At 46.6% G+C, this 15,581-nt stretch overlaps 1 protein-coding gene across 3 annotated transcripts in view; it reads right to left on the minus strand.

Annotated features, from left to right (window-relative positions):
- Nucleotides 1-15,581, minus strand: part of lnx2a (ligand of numb-protein X 2a) — a 43,662-nt gene that overhangs the window by 10,353 nt on the left and 17,728 nt on the right. For all 3 annotated transcript variants that reach the window (XM_088638811.1, XM_088638810.1, XM_088638812.1), the window contains 2 exons: nucleotides 5,860-6,376; nucleotides 2,445-2,692 (listed from right to left, as the gene is read on the minus strand). In XM_088638811.1, the coding sequence (XP_088494937.1) occupies nucleotides 2,445-2,692; nucleotides 5,860-6,263 (652 nt within the window). In that variant the 5' untranslated portion in view covers nucleotides 6,264-6,376. The remainder of the gene's footprint in view (nucleotides 1-2,444; nucleotides 2,693-5,859; nucleotides 6,377-15,581) is intronic.

Raw genomic sequence — 15,581 nt, forward strand, 5'->3', positions numbered from 1 at the left:
TGACATGTCACCCGGGGAACAGACAGGGCCGCTACACCGAGAGCTCCCAGATCTCCCAGTCGATCTTCTCAAAAACTTCTCAGGCCTGTGACTCAGGTTTGTTCTTTTCATTTAGTGGAGAGATTCACAGAAACAAAAGGACAGGTGTAACAGTTGCTGTGTTCAATCGTTTCTTAGTCATCTGTTATTGTTCATGGGCTTAATTGGTTATTTTAACAACAGCCGAAAACAAACGTTCGAAACAATAGAAAACAAAACAAACATATTGAACCAAAAATACACCCAGACCAAACAGAAATGTTTTAGGGACACAATGCTTCTAAGTCTCAAAACAATATACATTGTAAACTAATCCTGTGGAGAAACAGGAAATAACATAGACGATGAATGCTTTTTAATTTGATGACTTCACACTTTCATAAAAGCTACATATGGTGCTAAAGTAATGTAAATGATCCTTTATAAAGATTTCTCCAGAAGACATAAGAGACGTATTAGTATTTATAATGATCACAAACCTATCAAGGTCCTACATTTAGTGTACAGGAGATGCAGGCAGAATCCAAACCTTCAGACAGGTTAAATGCTTTGCGTTGATGTCATGCGTTGTGATGAATACATATGTAGCTTTTCTTTGATTTCCGATGACCAAACCTCCGCAATATGTTGGAAATGAGTATGAGCGTTGTGGTGGTCGCAATGAAGTTGGTGGCTACAGACATTAACATACAGCACGAACAATATTTCACACTGTGGTGATCTACAGAGGGGAAGCGCTGACGTACTGTAGAAGACACTTTGCTAACGTTTAATAACAAGAAACAAAAGCGAAGGCAGAGGTGCATATTATATAACAGTGAGCACAAAAAATTAAAATATCTAATAAATGTGTCCACTTTAACTGTACAAGATTATGAATTAATGCATTTTACATAATAACAATACAACTGGCTCCCACACAGGCCAGCACACAAGGGGGCATGAATGAAGAACACAGTCAGCACAAACCGGACTATACTGCACCAGCTGTATTGAGCAAAGGAGAATAAAAGCCATTCAAAAAACTGTTCAAATTGGAGACTTATGGGAACTATGGGAAATTACAATGTGTGTCTTGTTTATAGGCTGCTGAAGTATAAGCAACAATACAGTTATCGGAGAACAGTGTATTATGTGCAAAAGCTTGTCATCATTAAATCATTATTAAAGCTGCATGCCTACTGTACTGTCATGTGAATGGAGGGACTGTAAGGAGAGATACTGGAACACTGGACAGGGGAACAGTTAAATAATGGCTTCTAATAATGTGTCCAGGCACAGAGAGAAGGGCACTCCGAGACCTTACTGAGGAACTGCATTGACACAGTTAAGAGAACTCACCCACACACATCACCTAACTCCCAGCTAGCTACTCCCTCTGGTGATGAAGACACCAGGAGATTAATCTCTGTTCACCAGGATTAGAATCACAACAAAGAGCTGAGCACAGAGGGTTAACAGCACAATGGGAAACTTAAAGCTTTGGGGGAAAATGGAAGAGGAGAACACATGCTATATACCAACAAAGGACCGTGATCTATGAATCTAGTTTCTTCCGTGAAGAATTATGCCAACGAAAAAGGTGTCATACAATTTGAAGTATGATGTTATAAAAATAATCAGCCCTCCTTCTAAAGACATACAGGTGCTAGAACTGGTTTATCAACATGTGGGTAGGTTAGAGTACGACACTACTTCCCTACAGTTTAAACGCACACAAGTTATTAAGACCGCACTGTGTGTGTATACCTTTTCATTTTCTTATGATAATTATTTTAGTTGGCTGACACTTTTATCCAGGGATCTATATCTACATGTGCATAGTTCTACTGTACTCTAGTCAGGCTGTGACTCACCTGGGGTTTGAACCCACAACCTTCCAGTTTTGAGTCCAGAGCCCCAACCGATGCAGTTGGGATTCCACACATGGATTCCAGACTTCAACTGTGCTTAAAAAGGCATCAGATATATGAAAGTGTGTTGATAGAGGTACTAGGACCCTGTGTGTCCCGGTCATTTCAACACGAGAGTTCAGGAACTGTCTGGAAAGGTGTGAGTAAGGCCTTCTCCTCTCTTGCCCTCACATTTCCCGAATCTCTCTCTTGGTCTGCCATCTGCATGGCAAGCGGTCTCATTCGCTTACACCTGCTGGCAAGACTGAGCGGAACATCAAGCAAGGGGAGAACTAATGGATGGATGTTCCTTCAGACTTCAGCTCAGCCTTGGGACAGACAGCAGAGGTAGAGAATGAGAGAAACACAGACAGGATGGTGCCTTTTCTGCAGCCATGAGCCGTGGTGCACACAGAACTATACAAGATGCTCAGGAGAAGCGTATCACGGCTTCCGAAATTCTGCCAACTTCTAGGGGAAGACGCAGGCTGACAGGCGGGCCCCCGTACTCACTGTCTTCCTCCGTGCTCTCTTCGAAAGCGGGGTTGTCCAGGCCGTGTTCGTCCGTCCACATGGGCACCGCGGCACAGGCAGTGCTGCCCCCTGGTGGGGAATCCCCGGCGCTCCCCGGCTCGGGCGACTGTGCGCTGTCCGGAGGCTCCATCCCCATGGCTCTGCCCTCCCCGCCGCCGTCGGGGGCCGGCAGCCTCTCCGAGCGCCTCCTCTCCAGGCCTGCCCGGTGATTGAGAGCTCCTGGACACCTGGGACATGGGACACACTTGCTGACTTTACTGCACTGCCCCACAGGGTAGGAATGAGGACTGCAGTGCATAACGCATTCCCACAATCCTTCCAGCAAATCCAGTTTAACCCCACGGTGCTTTGATAAGACTATGCAAACCAACAGGGAGTCAATCACCTTCCACCAGTATGCTACGAAAGCTACACTTGTGCCAGGTGTTAGATCACCAGAGACTAAACATTATTCTCACAAAAATCAAAATTCCTCACTAGCGGCAGTTTTTAACAGCAGGTGACCTGTAAGCACTCCCAGATCCCACAGTGCAGATCGTGTTCTGAAGCAGACTGATGCTGTTGCTCATCACCTCAGATGACACGAGGCGGCCTGAGACCAGACCAGAGGACAGCGGTCCCTGCAGATCCAGGGCATCTGACAGCACAGTGCGATAACCTTCTTGCTGAAGTAAATACACGCAGACACGAAAGGGAATTTCCAGAACTTTTTGCTCCAGAGCAAAATCTGTCGCCCATTTTTTTGAACGCCGCTGTGAACTTACATGACCATGACATGTCCCGGACAAGAGCGTTACAATACTGTAGCCTGATCACATCAGATCTCAGCAGCTTAGCAATAATGGGCCTGGTCGCTACTGGGAGGTGTCTAGGGAAATGTGTGGCTGCTGGACTTTTCCTCCTGGATCAGTCGTTCCTCCTGAGAAGCCTCAGTAGGGTGAGGGGGGGACACGGTGCTGTAGGAGTTCATGCCCTTAGGATGAGATGTCATCCTGAGATCCTGACTATTTGGACACTAAAGATCCTATAACACTGTTCAGAAGAATGGGGTTTACCCTTGTGTCCTGGCTAAATTTGACTTCACTTGTACTCTACAATGTGGCCTCTGTAAAACTTCCCCTTTATTGAAAGTTTGAAAGCTTGAAGCCGATTCTAACTTCTCCAATGGTCTGGCTGTGCAGCTGGGGAGCTGGCACAGAACAGCCACTGTGTGTTACCCTTCGGTGCTGGATGACATTGGTCCCGTCCTATGTGTAAGGCTCAATACAAATCCAAGGAACTAATAACTGTTATTGCGATGATCATGATGACGATAAAAGGAGATTTAACTGGATCTCCCAAAGAAGAATCCTGGTGAAACCCTCAGACCCCCAATCCATGTGCAACCAGAAGACGAGCACAACAGACTGAACAACGCCTCCCATCGGCAACCTCTCTTTTCACGTTCTTAAGCGTTCAGGTGAAAATCTAGCGGAGCAGAAAACGAATCCATTCTTCTGCTCGATCTTAGATGCGTGGCTTGGGAAACTAGTAGCGAGTGCATTTGCCATCCGAAACAGAGGGGCCTTGACAAGCGTCCTGTTATGGCTGAAAGAAAAGCACATGGGGAATAGACCAGATGCACAGGAAGCGGAGTGGAAGGAGAGCAGCCAGCGGCAGCACTGCGTTTCTGCCCGCTGCCCCCATCACAGGGACAGCAGTGCTCTGGCGCTGGGAGCGCAGGGAGCTTGTGGGCAGGACAGCGAAGGATGCTGTGTCCTGACAAAGCTTTGCAACTGAGCGCCCGCTAAACTGGCCACAGGCAGGCTCTCCTACACCGCACTACACACAGACTAGAAGCCCCAGTGACCACCGCTGTCAAGATGGGGAATTGTTCACTGATCCCTGAAGCCAGCAGATGAAAGAGCAGAGGCGGCAGAGGACCTACCGAAGTTCCAGATAAAATCAGCTGGAGCTTCCCGGCAGATTCCGAGAGACAGAGAGGCCGAGCAGCGACTCACCACAGAGTGGGGTTCCCTTTCGCAGTTTCACAAAAGAAATAATTGAAGAGGTTCCTGGAGTCGAAGTTTCCCGGCATGGTACAAGCAGAGAGTGGGAATCTGTGGGAATCTGCGGGCACCCCCCCTCACATGATAGAAACAGACACCCCTGGTGGGGCCTAATCCCAGCGGTGTGAGCGCATGTGACCAGGCCGGAGCAGTGAGGACCTCCTCCTCTCTCCCTCACGCTCCACAGAACCCTGCTTTACCCCTCTTCACACAGCAACGAGTCTCCCTGTTACTTCGGCAGTCCCTTGGGAGGGCAGGCCCAGCACAGAGGTGTCCCATTTCGCTGCTGTTCACAGTAGTCTAGCGGGGAGTGTGAACATCACTGAAAGGTAAAGGTCTAAAAAAATCGAGTTTCGAAACAAAACGTCATCAGAAAAGGCTTTGACATGTCTAAAACTAGAATGCCAAGCAGAGGGGGCTGCCTGGCCCATCTAACCCTTTTAGGAGTGAGTAGCGAGGGGTTAAAAAGGAGCATAACCAGACTTTCTGAAATAAGCTAAGGGTTCGACTTCAAGAATATGGCTGGGTAGATTGTTACATGATCCCATAACACATTGTGAATAAACTTGTCTTCTGCTCTCTGTTCCTGTGTAGAATATTCCCTTAATCCCCCGAATATATCCCTCTGCCCTTCTCTGGACTGTCAGAGCAGCAATGTCTTTTCTATAATGTAGTGATCATTCAGGTGCAACAGTAATGAAGCCTTACTACCACATGATACCATTTTAGCTTAACACCCCTTGATTTAGATTCTACATATGTCTACAAAAAAAATAAATTCTAATTCTAGTGATGCATTAAACCCTCTCCAAAAAAAACATTCTTTTTGTACAGCTAAATCCTACCCATGCTCTTCCAAAGAGGCTTGTTTTTCTTTTGTCATTATCTGGTGCATGATGTAGAATGTAGTGATTAGTAACAAGCTCTCCAGTGCAGCTTAAAAAAATATGACAGGTCCAAACGACATGACTGAAAGAACAGTCAGTCAGTGGAGTTGCTTTAGAAGATCACAGGCTAACAAAGACTGCTGGGGAGGAAATGTGCTTCACCCACAGTGTGTGACAAGATGTCACGAACCACGAAGAGCTTGATCCCAAGCTTACAGGCACTCTTCAGCTTGACTAGAGTGTAACTGTGCTGCATGATCAATCAGAATGTCTCCTGACAAGTTACTGTTCTGAACTACAACTTCCAAACTCATTCCTTGTTTATCTGGCAGCAAAAGATTTTCCCTGACCTCCCCAGCCCACAGCCCTCCACCTGCACCTGCTCGTTGATTTCTGCAGGTGCTGCAGTGCGCGAGCAGCCGGGCTGTGCCGCGATGGGCGTGCCGCGTGCTCCCTCACCTGTGTTTGAGGTGCGCCTCCAGGTCGCAGCGGGGCATGGAGTCGGGGCAGGCGGCGGAGAACGGGCAGGACACCGGCAGCTTGTCCAGCAGCTTGTGCACCAGGATGCTGGACTTTTTGCAGACCTTGAAGTGCAGCTTCTTGCGGTCCAACGGGCAGAAGTCCTTCTCCTGCAGGAAGTTGCGCAGGCACTTGAAGCAGAAGGTGTGCCCGCAGGGCGTGTCCAGGGGCTGCACGAGCGGCTGCAGGCAGATGTGGCACACCAGGTCATCGTCCACTTCGTGCCGGTAGTTGTACAGGTGGTTCTCTCGGCTCCAGTGCTGCTGCCCGCAGTCCTGGCACAGCGGGTTCAGGGCAGGGTTCGTCTCCACAGCCACGCTCGTGTCCATGCTGGCCGTGCCCATGCAGGCTGTCACCTGCCTCGCGGCCCCTCCTTAGCGCCTCTCCATGCCTCGCTCAGGATGCTTCTCTCGCCGGGCGGCGCTGCGCCCCCGCCGGTGCACACTGCTTCATGTTCCTGCCCGCGCAGAGAATAAAACAGAGTCAGCTTCCCTCTCTAGAGCGCCCTTCACTTCCTGCACGGAGAAGCGGGCGAGCTGTCAGCAGCACATGTGCACTTCCACAGCCACTTACAATCTGACAACCAGAAAGCAAAAGAACTTCATAAATAAATTAAGTTCGGGCTCAACGTTCTTAATTGTTCAAAGCTCTTCTCAGCAGAAGCTTGCATGCGGAAGAGCTTGCGCTCTCTGCGTTTGCTGTCAAAGCAGGTCTGGGACAGGGGCGGCCAGCACTGTTAAACTGCAGGACACCAGGGTTGCTGGCCACGGCCCACCTCCTCCAGGAATTACTGCCATTCCGGGATCATTCCGACATTCTGCTAAGATTCGCTCGAGAACAGTTCTCGAATTGTGTGGTACTGCACCGTGGAGAAAAAAAACATTGCAGTGTGAGGAAACCTCTGGGCATCTATGGATCAGTGGATCACTCTGCTAGTGCCTGGAAGCCGGAGAGATTTTGGACTGTGGCCAGAGCATGATATAGTTACCTGATCTCTTCCTCACCTTTTCAAACATCAGGCAAGGGCTTTGTCACGACTGGCAAATAAGAACACCCTTTCTCGTGTAACTGCAGCATAAGCCAGATGCCCTGACGCCCATAGTGCCTCACAAGGGTTTGGTTTATATACACAGCCAAGGATTTCTCACAAGGTCTTCATCGTACACAACCATCAGCCTGAGCCAGCAGCAGTTTCGTTTTTCTTCACGCGTCTTCTGCAGAAAACTACCGTAACTCAATGTGATTCACATGGCACGCATGAAACAAGACAGAACAAAAAGATGACAACAATATACTGTATATTGATCAAGACACCGATACTTGTAACATATACCATCGGCATGTATTACTCATTAAAAAGGCGCAGATACTGCATGAGAAGAACTGGGGGTTAGAGTTCATCATGTTGTGTACGTTGGGCATGTAGGAATGGCTCCTGGAAGATTACTGCTGGGCTTCACATTCGGAATAGTTTCCCATTTGCTAGTGTCAGTCAACAATGATTAAACCTTAATGAAGGCTCTGGTGGCAAGTGACCACAGAGTGTATAGCTCCAACAGAAATCAGGACCAGTGTCTCCCAGCTACGGTGCTTGAAAGTTCTGTGAAAAAAAACACCCAAAATAGTGCTGGCAGCCTCTCGATGGTTCCATGAAATCATCCTGGTCTATCGGGGCTGGGATAGTGCAACCCCACAGACAGCTCTCCCTCCCACCCTGATAAAGCTGTGGCCCAGGCTGTCTGTGAGTACCCCAGCCCACGGTCTGTGTGCATCTCCCTAGCCACAAGCTCACACTGCCAAACACCAGACTTTCTGCACATTTTACAAGGATTACAATGGTGTATGACGCAACAAAGTGGATTAGGCTGTAATTTGTAATCCAGGATTGCGGGCTCAGGGCTGCAACCGAGAGTATGTTGCTTCTTGGGGTCCCAGAGAAAAGGTACAAGAGCCCTGGCCATCCTGGACGTGAGTTACCACACGTTAGTCAGTCAGACCGAACACAGAGAGCAAGTCAGTGTACATCAGAAGCTCTTTTCAGCCATTTCCTTTGAAGGAAAAAAAAAAAGAACAATAAAATGACTGCCGGGAGAAAACACCTGCAGGATTAGATGGAAAAGAGCCCGGTCAGAGAGAGACCGTGATTAACACAGTCATTTCTGTCCATGATTTCAATAATTTAACAGTTTGCTTTAAATAAATGCATTTAAATAATGCAGTTTCTGTGATAAATGTAACCATTCTGCAGCAGAGTGTGTACCGAGCACTCCTTGCCTAACCTCCCCATAGGGGCAGAGGACCAGAACGGGCATCACTGCCCTCTTGTGAGGTCACCCAGGCAGGAGCCCCACACCTGCCCTGCTGAGCCGAGCTCTGAATCTCCGCCGGTCTCCGTGACCATTATCCCTCAGCCTCTGCCCAGCTCTGAAGGCCAGCGCTGCAATGCTGATCAAGCCGGAGATGAGGAACGACGGCAGGTCAGACGCCGTTAGGCCCAGGTCAACGCTTATTACTCTATAGGCCAACAAATATTTAAAAAGGAAGTGATCAACACCAGACGAGACGCTCTAGTGACCTAGACCCCGACACACACACAATCCCAGAGCTGTGTGTGTGCTATCACTCCAAGACGCCAAGGTCAGCCACAGTACAAACATACAGGGCTCTCTCCCAGCACAATACAGTCATAGAAGGCAATTCATTCATTACACTGGAAAGTACTTACAGACAGAGGATAACATCCAGCCACGTCATTGAATCAGCACAAACTAAAGGACACTGCCTAACCATTCCTCCTTAACCCGTTACGAGAACTTGCATCCTCTACAGCCCAGCTGTGACAGAGGATCAAGCGCAGGTGAAGACCCCACAAGGACGCCAGAGACCTCCTGCGCGGCTGCAGACAGGGGCACAGAGAGGAGGCTGCACAGAGCTGAAGGCTGCAGACTGCAGGCAGACTTGCACAGCAGCAACAGACCCTTGGCAGCAAACATACAGACCACAAAATAACCGGCAGTTACCCCTTCAATCCTTCCAAACACAGCATTCATTTTCAAATACAGCAGAACAGCAGAAGCATATACTTCATGATTCACTTTAATTGATCATTTTCACTGCCGATGATATGGTGCTCTTCTTATTACCTGTACATTTTAGTTATTAGGGCGACTGGCGGGGGGAGCAGAATTAAGAGTTTTCTTCGGTTTGTTCTTCACATCACCATTCCTGTCTGTCTTTTGTGTCTGCCTTATCTTGCTCTTCCGTGTTTAAGATTCAGCTCACATTCCCGCGGCTTGCTAACGACGCCATTCAATTACCGAGCGACTCAGCGTGGTTAACGACAGGAGCACACCTCCTCTGGCGTGGCAGTCTGGGAGAGAGACGGTCTCATTAGACAGCAGGCCTGAGTGTGCTCATCCAGCCAGCCCCTCTATTGGGGACAACAAAACCCATCAGAAGCTCACAATCCCATGTGGTCCGGGGGTTTGACCCAGAACCGGGCTGGAACCCTCACCTTGTCTAGCCCGGAATCAGGAAATCCACAGCCGAGCTACATACGCATGCCTGAAGTTAGTTGCCGCACAGGTATGCCTTCAGACAGACTGTAGGTACATGATAGAGACTGCAGATAAGAAGAGGCCACTCACTCCAATATGTTTGTTGGGATGCTGGTCGTTAATCACCCACCGAAAATCATTCGGCTCAATCCCGAGACTGAGTCAGAAAGACTGAGGTAAATTCACAGACCTGCTGTTGGGCCATTCTTTAAATAGAACGCATTCTATTCCTAAAATGAATATCCAGACTGACTATTTCAACTGCAGACACCGTACAAAAAACAGGAAAAAAAAGTTGTAGATACATTAGCCCTACCTTCTGTGCTAATTATGATCATAATCACAATGTTTATAATCTAATTTATAATCATTTGACCTACTGAAAGGCAGTGTAGCAAAACAGAAAGAGGACCTTCTCTGTGACATAGGCACTGTGAGTTCCCAGAGTCTGAGCACAGATATGTGGCACCCCCCATATTTCTGATAATATTATTTTGATATATTTTAATCATATTGCTAAAGCAGGAGTAAATGCAGTTCTATTTTGTTCATGTTTGGGAATTGACCATAGGATAGAGCTGATACAATGCTCAATAACTATCATGTCTTGCTGCGGACTCTGCAGTCTTAATTATGTTAAGACTAGTTAATTATGATTCCGTTGATTTATCATTCAACTATTTCTCAGTCAATCATGAGCAACAGACGTTGGATCAGAATAGGTGTCCAGGCAGGACAGCTGCTGTCAATGAGCGAATGTAAAAGAGCTGTACATTTCAGAAATATTTGGGAAACCAGCCCTCCAAAAAAACCACAAACCCCAGCATCTGCACTCAACTTGACTTCTGACAGTAACAGAGCGCTCTGCCAACAAGCTTAATGGTGGTGAGGAAGCCAGTGGCAGACTGGAGCAAAACTGTGCAGCACAGTGAACATCAGCATTAACGACGAGAGTGACAAAGTGGTTCTTGCTTAATGATGAGAAGGGGAAGGCTTTTTGCAAAAATGAAGATGAAAAAGGTAGAGACTTAATCAAGTTTTAGAAAAAGGCAGAGTTGTTGAGAATGGGTTTGACAGATGGCAATCGGAAGGTTTCGAAAGCATGAACAATCTGGCTGTCAGCCTGGAGCTTCTATAGTAAAACAACACAGAAAACATGTGGATAATGATTAACTAAGGTCTGCAAAGAAAAGGGCAATGCATTTCTTCTGTGCACCATATTTACAAAGATTCTGTTATACTGGACACTGAAGATAAATAGTTTTATAAATAGTTTCATTAGCAGGACTGCCAACACACTGTCTGTTCTCCTTGACACGTTCTTACTGATAACAAAGCCTTTGTTGATAATAAGAAAGTTATTGTTTGTTGGGTTGAGGTCCAATGTGGGACAGAGAAATGCTTTGCAAATGTCAGTACACTTTAAGATCAGCAACCCAGAACTATGTTGGAAAATTGGTACCTATGCTCTGAGACCCCAGCATTAACACAGGCCAGCACAGAGCAGCAGAGAGTTGTCTCCACCACGCAGTACCATACACTCTCTCCCACTCTGCTCCCCATTAACTGAACTAAGACTGGACATGCTTGCAAGGACTTCTCCTATTAACAAGCAAGGAAGTCCGATCTTCATTTGAGAGCCATTTGAGAGGTCTCTACAAACCTACTCAGAATAGGGTCGCTTGTTTTGTTGGGTTATACACATCTGTTGAAAGCTGGAATGGTTTAACCTCTTGTGCAAAGGAAGTCTATTCCTGCATTTACCCTTCTCATGACTAGAAAAGAGGATCTCTTCTGAATATGCTTTAGCCACCATCCTGCATGTCCCCCGTTTCTGGAGGAATCATAAAATGCTGTAAGATGAAGGTTAAGTGGGACTCCCTGATGGCTTACTACTGTCTCATACAGGTGCATGAAATACATTCCATTCAGGATTAAATCTGGAAAGTCTGTCAATAAGTGCATATGATTTGTATGATGGGAGAGATAACTGGATTGTAAAGGGATTCTGTCTCCTGGGGCTGTGTGCTGTAGTCTGGACTGAGGAACGCTGACTCTCTGCAGTGTTCGGTAACTCATAACACTCTCTCTGGGACTGTTAATCACACTCAGCTCATCGCAAGAGGGGCAACAGAATCTGTTTCACGATCCGGAATCGATAATGAACATTTCCCTCCGTCGTGGAGGGTGGGCAGAGAGACTGCCTTCTGTAGAAAAAACACAGCCAAGGCACGGCCGTGCGTGTGGGAGGGAGAAACTACTGAGGTCATCCGCGACTGCAGCTCTTTGCTGCTGTCAGGCGGTTTTGGAGATGAGGTCTGGGGGGTGTTTAACGATCCCTTCCTAGACTGGCTGAGAGAAGGTTTCAGCCCCCGAGGAACAACGGCCTGCGATTTCCTCCTTCAGCGGGAGCTCTCTCCGGGCTGCTGGGCCACAGTGGGAAAAGAGCTCTTGTCACACAGGCTCCCAGACTGCCTGCAGATCCAGCAGGCACCAAGGGACGAGCGTGCAGTCAAGAGTAGCATTAAAATGAGCTGGACTGCTGCAGAGCCAAGCATAAAGGTCTAGAGATGAACAATAACAGACCAAGGTTATTAAATTATGTCTCTGCTGGAGATGCATTTATGAAAAGATGTGTACAGTATATAATACCCGAGGCAGTGAATGAGAATTGATCTGGCTGCACACATGAGACAGTTCTGAGCCTGCAAACAGAGTAACAGGACTGGTCCAAATATGTACAGTTACAGTTAATGTGTTCTCAACAATGGGCTCCATTATTAAGGAAGGTTGCCACAGTAGCCTATATCAGTCTCTCCTTGGACTGAGGCAAAATTCATGCTGAAGGGAGTAAAAATAGAAATCCCAGACTCCTGAGGACAGGGGGCTTACTTTTGGAACTGTTTCTCTAAATGAGCCATGCAAAAGGGAGGTCAGAATAAAAGGATCCCGCAGAAGAATGTAACTCACAGATTCATTTCCAGGCACCAGGGTTAACCTGCAATTATGGTAATCATATGTCTCCCACTGGTGTGGTTGTTCTGTCTTATTAGTTGCCCCATAATGAAAATGACATTTTGAGCTAATGGCATTTATGTAACCTTTATATAATGGAACAGAAAACATTAAAGCTTTAAAAAAATAAAGACCTTTTTATACATCTTTCTGGCGAAATGCAAACAAGCAAATGGGCCAGAATGTTGATCTCTGCACAACAGCAACCCTCAACCAGCCCTTGTTCTCTGCAAACACCTCCATCTCAGAGCAGGTCCACAGCTGGAACATGAGCCTCCTCCCACCTCTCCTGGGGCTGGGGGGGAGAAGGTGACTCTCTAATATTCTTGGGCAAGGAGTTCCAGAGCTTGGGGGCATAGCAGGAGAAGGCCCTGTCGCCCATCCAATGTAGACGGGCTTGGGGGACAGTAAGGAGGGCAGAATTTGAAGAGCGGAGGTTGCGAGGTGGGGAGTAGGGCGATAAAAGTTCAGACAGGTATTGAGGTGCCAAGCCATGTAAAGCCTTGTAGGTGAGCATGAGGATTTTAAAGTCTACGCGGAATTTGACCGGAAGCCAGTGCAAGGACTCCAGGATAGGAGTAATGTGAACACTTGCACTAGACCTGGTCAGGATTCTGGCTGCTGAATTTTGGACATACTGCAGCTTGTTCAGAGTAGATTTAGATACCCCAGGGAGCAGAGCATTGCAGTAGTCAATTCGAGAGAATACAAATATATTGATCAGCTTTTCAGCCACAGTTAATGATAGCATAGGGCGTAGTCTTGCGATATTTCTAAGGTGAAAAAAAGATGTTTTGACAGTATGCTGTACATGTGGGTCGAATGTTAAGCCAGAATCGAATATAACCCCAAAGTTTTTCAATTTTGATTGGAGCTCAAGTACAGAGCCATCTACAGACAGGGTTACAGGACTGGCTTTACGAAGTTGATGGGGGGTACCAATAAGCATGACTTCAATCTTGTCACAGTTAAGATGAAGGAAGTTTTGAGTCATCCAAATTTTTATGTCAGAGATGCAATTAGATAGAATAGAGACAGCCACATCAGTGTCGGGTTTGGTATGGATGTATATTTGAGTATCGTCAGCGTAAAAATGAAAGCTGAGGCCATGTGATCTTAAAAGCTGACCAAGTGGGAACATGTAAATGCTGAAGAGCAAGGGGCCCAGTATTGAGCCCTGAGGGACACCAGACTTGACAAGACCAATTTCAGACCTGTACCCATTGAGAGAGACAAAGTGACAGCGATCAGTGAGGTAAGACTTAAACCATTTGAGGGCAGTGTCAGAGACTCCAAACACAGTCTCGAGACGAGAAAGCAAGATGTTATGGTCAACAGTGTCAAAGGCAGCACTGAGATCAAGAAGGATGAGTATGGAAAGAGAACCAGAATCAGAAGCTATTAGGAGATCGTTGGTGACTTTGACTAGGGCGGTTTCTGTGCTGTGAAGTTGACGGAAGCCAGATTGGAGGGGTTCGAAAAGGTTGTTTGTCATGAGGTGGTTATGTAACTGAAGTGTGACAGCACGTTCTAGAATTTTAGAGAGAAAGGGTAAGTTGGAGATGGGGCGAAAGTTGTTAAGATTGTCGAGAGCCATGTTAGGCTTCTTTGGCACTGGGGTAATAGCAGCAGTTTTGAGGACCGTTCCTGCCTTCTTCACTTTGCTTTTCTCTGTTGAAAACACATCCATCAGCAGTAGTGTGAACTGACACACTGGGTGCTGGTGTGACAGGCCAGCCTAGGTACAGTAAAAGACTCTAATAATTTGACTACTAAATAATTAAGCAATGTTTTCGCCTGGGTTTTAATTGGTGTTTGAGCTTATATCCAGGTGGATGCTGCACATTGGTGGTGGTGGAGGGGATCCCCATTACCTGTAAAGCGCTTTGAGTAGAGTGTCCAGAAAAGCGCTATGTAAGTGTAAGCAATTATTATAATTATTATTATATAAAGATATGTCACTTAGAGGCAAAGAGATGTTATAGTGGTTTTTTGGTTTGTACCAGACCACGAAGCTTCCTGGACATCAACATCTAAGCTGGTTTTGACAGTCTGATGTGCCTAGATCTAAGGAACTATGCTACCAAAAGAGGATCTGTCCCATATGGTGTCAGCGGTGGGATCAGGCTTCCACTCCAAAGTCGGCATTTTTAGAGGACAAAATTGGACATCTCCACCTTTTTCTCCACCAGGTGGTGCTGTATCCCACTCCTAGTACAATATGTTCCAGGCCAGGAAAGGAACTGACAGAGAAAGGAGCTCCTGTACAAACCCACTAAACTGACTACACTCCACACTGCCAGGATCAGTCAACTGGAAAAGTATAGTTATGACCATAAAAACAACAAAGAATCAAAATGTTTGACACAGATGGGGGCTTTGACAGTGATCAGAGACCCCCTATTTCTACATGGGTTGGGTGTGGCAGGAAGGTGACTTGTCTATAGTCTTATCATAGTAGGGAGGGCTCAGCACAACCATCTCCACTGTGCAGTGAAAGCCATTAATTAGTCACATACACACATCAGTGGCATTGTGAGAAGATCAAAATGTAAAGGATTGTGATAAAGAAGGCAAACAGGGTTTTTTTAAATGCATACAACACCAGACTTTTGAACATTACATTTTGGGATGCTTTTCAGTTTCATATAGACAAATATGAAAAAGGTCCAGCACATGACAGGAGTTCAGATTATAAGAAGGCAGAAGCAGGAATGTCTGTGGGAAAAACATAACAGAGGAAGCCGTAAAAACCATGCTGAGAAAAAGTTGTTTGCTGAACCCAGGAAGAGCGAGTTGTGTAACGCCATCTGCATCTGTCCTACAGAATGGAAAAACTACACAGCTGTGTGGCACAGATTAAAATACAAAACACAACAAAAACAAATAAAACTCTGGGTACAGAAACTGCAATTATTAAGTCTATAAATCTAAGGCACTTCAGATTCACTCCCTGCTCAGTAAGACAGCCCATCTGCTCCCTAATTGTTGTGCAGTCTTGAGTCTCTCTGTATCTGCCTCAGAAAACAGTTGTTCAGCAGTGTGTAGGTTGATTGATTCTTCATGTGAGAAAAAAGGAAACAGAACTGG

The sequence above is a fragment of the Lepisosteus platostomus genome, chromosome 7 (assembly GCF_059453375.1).
Source record: "Lepisosteus platostomus isolate fLepPlt1 chromosome 7, fLepPlt1.hap1, whole genome shotgun sequence".
Classification (NCBI taxonomy): Eukaryota; Metazoa; Chordata; class Actinopteri; order Semionotiformes; family Lepisosteidae; genus Lepisosteus; species Lepisosteus platostomus.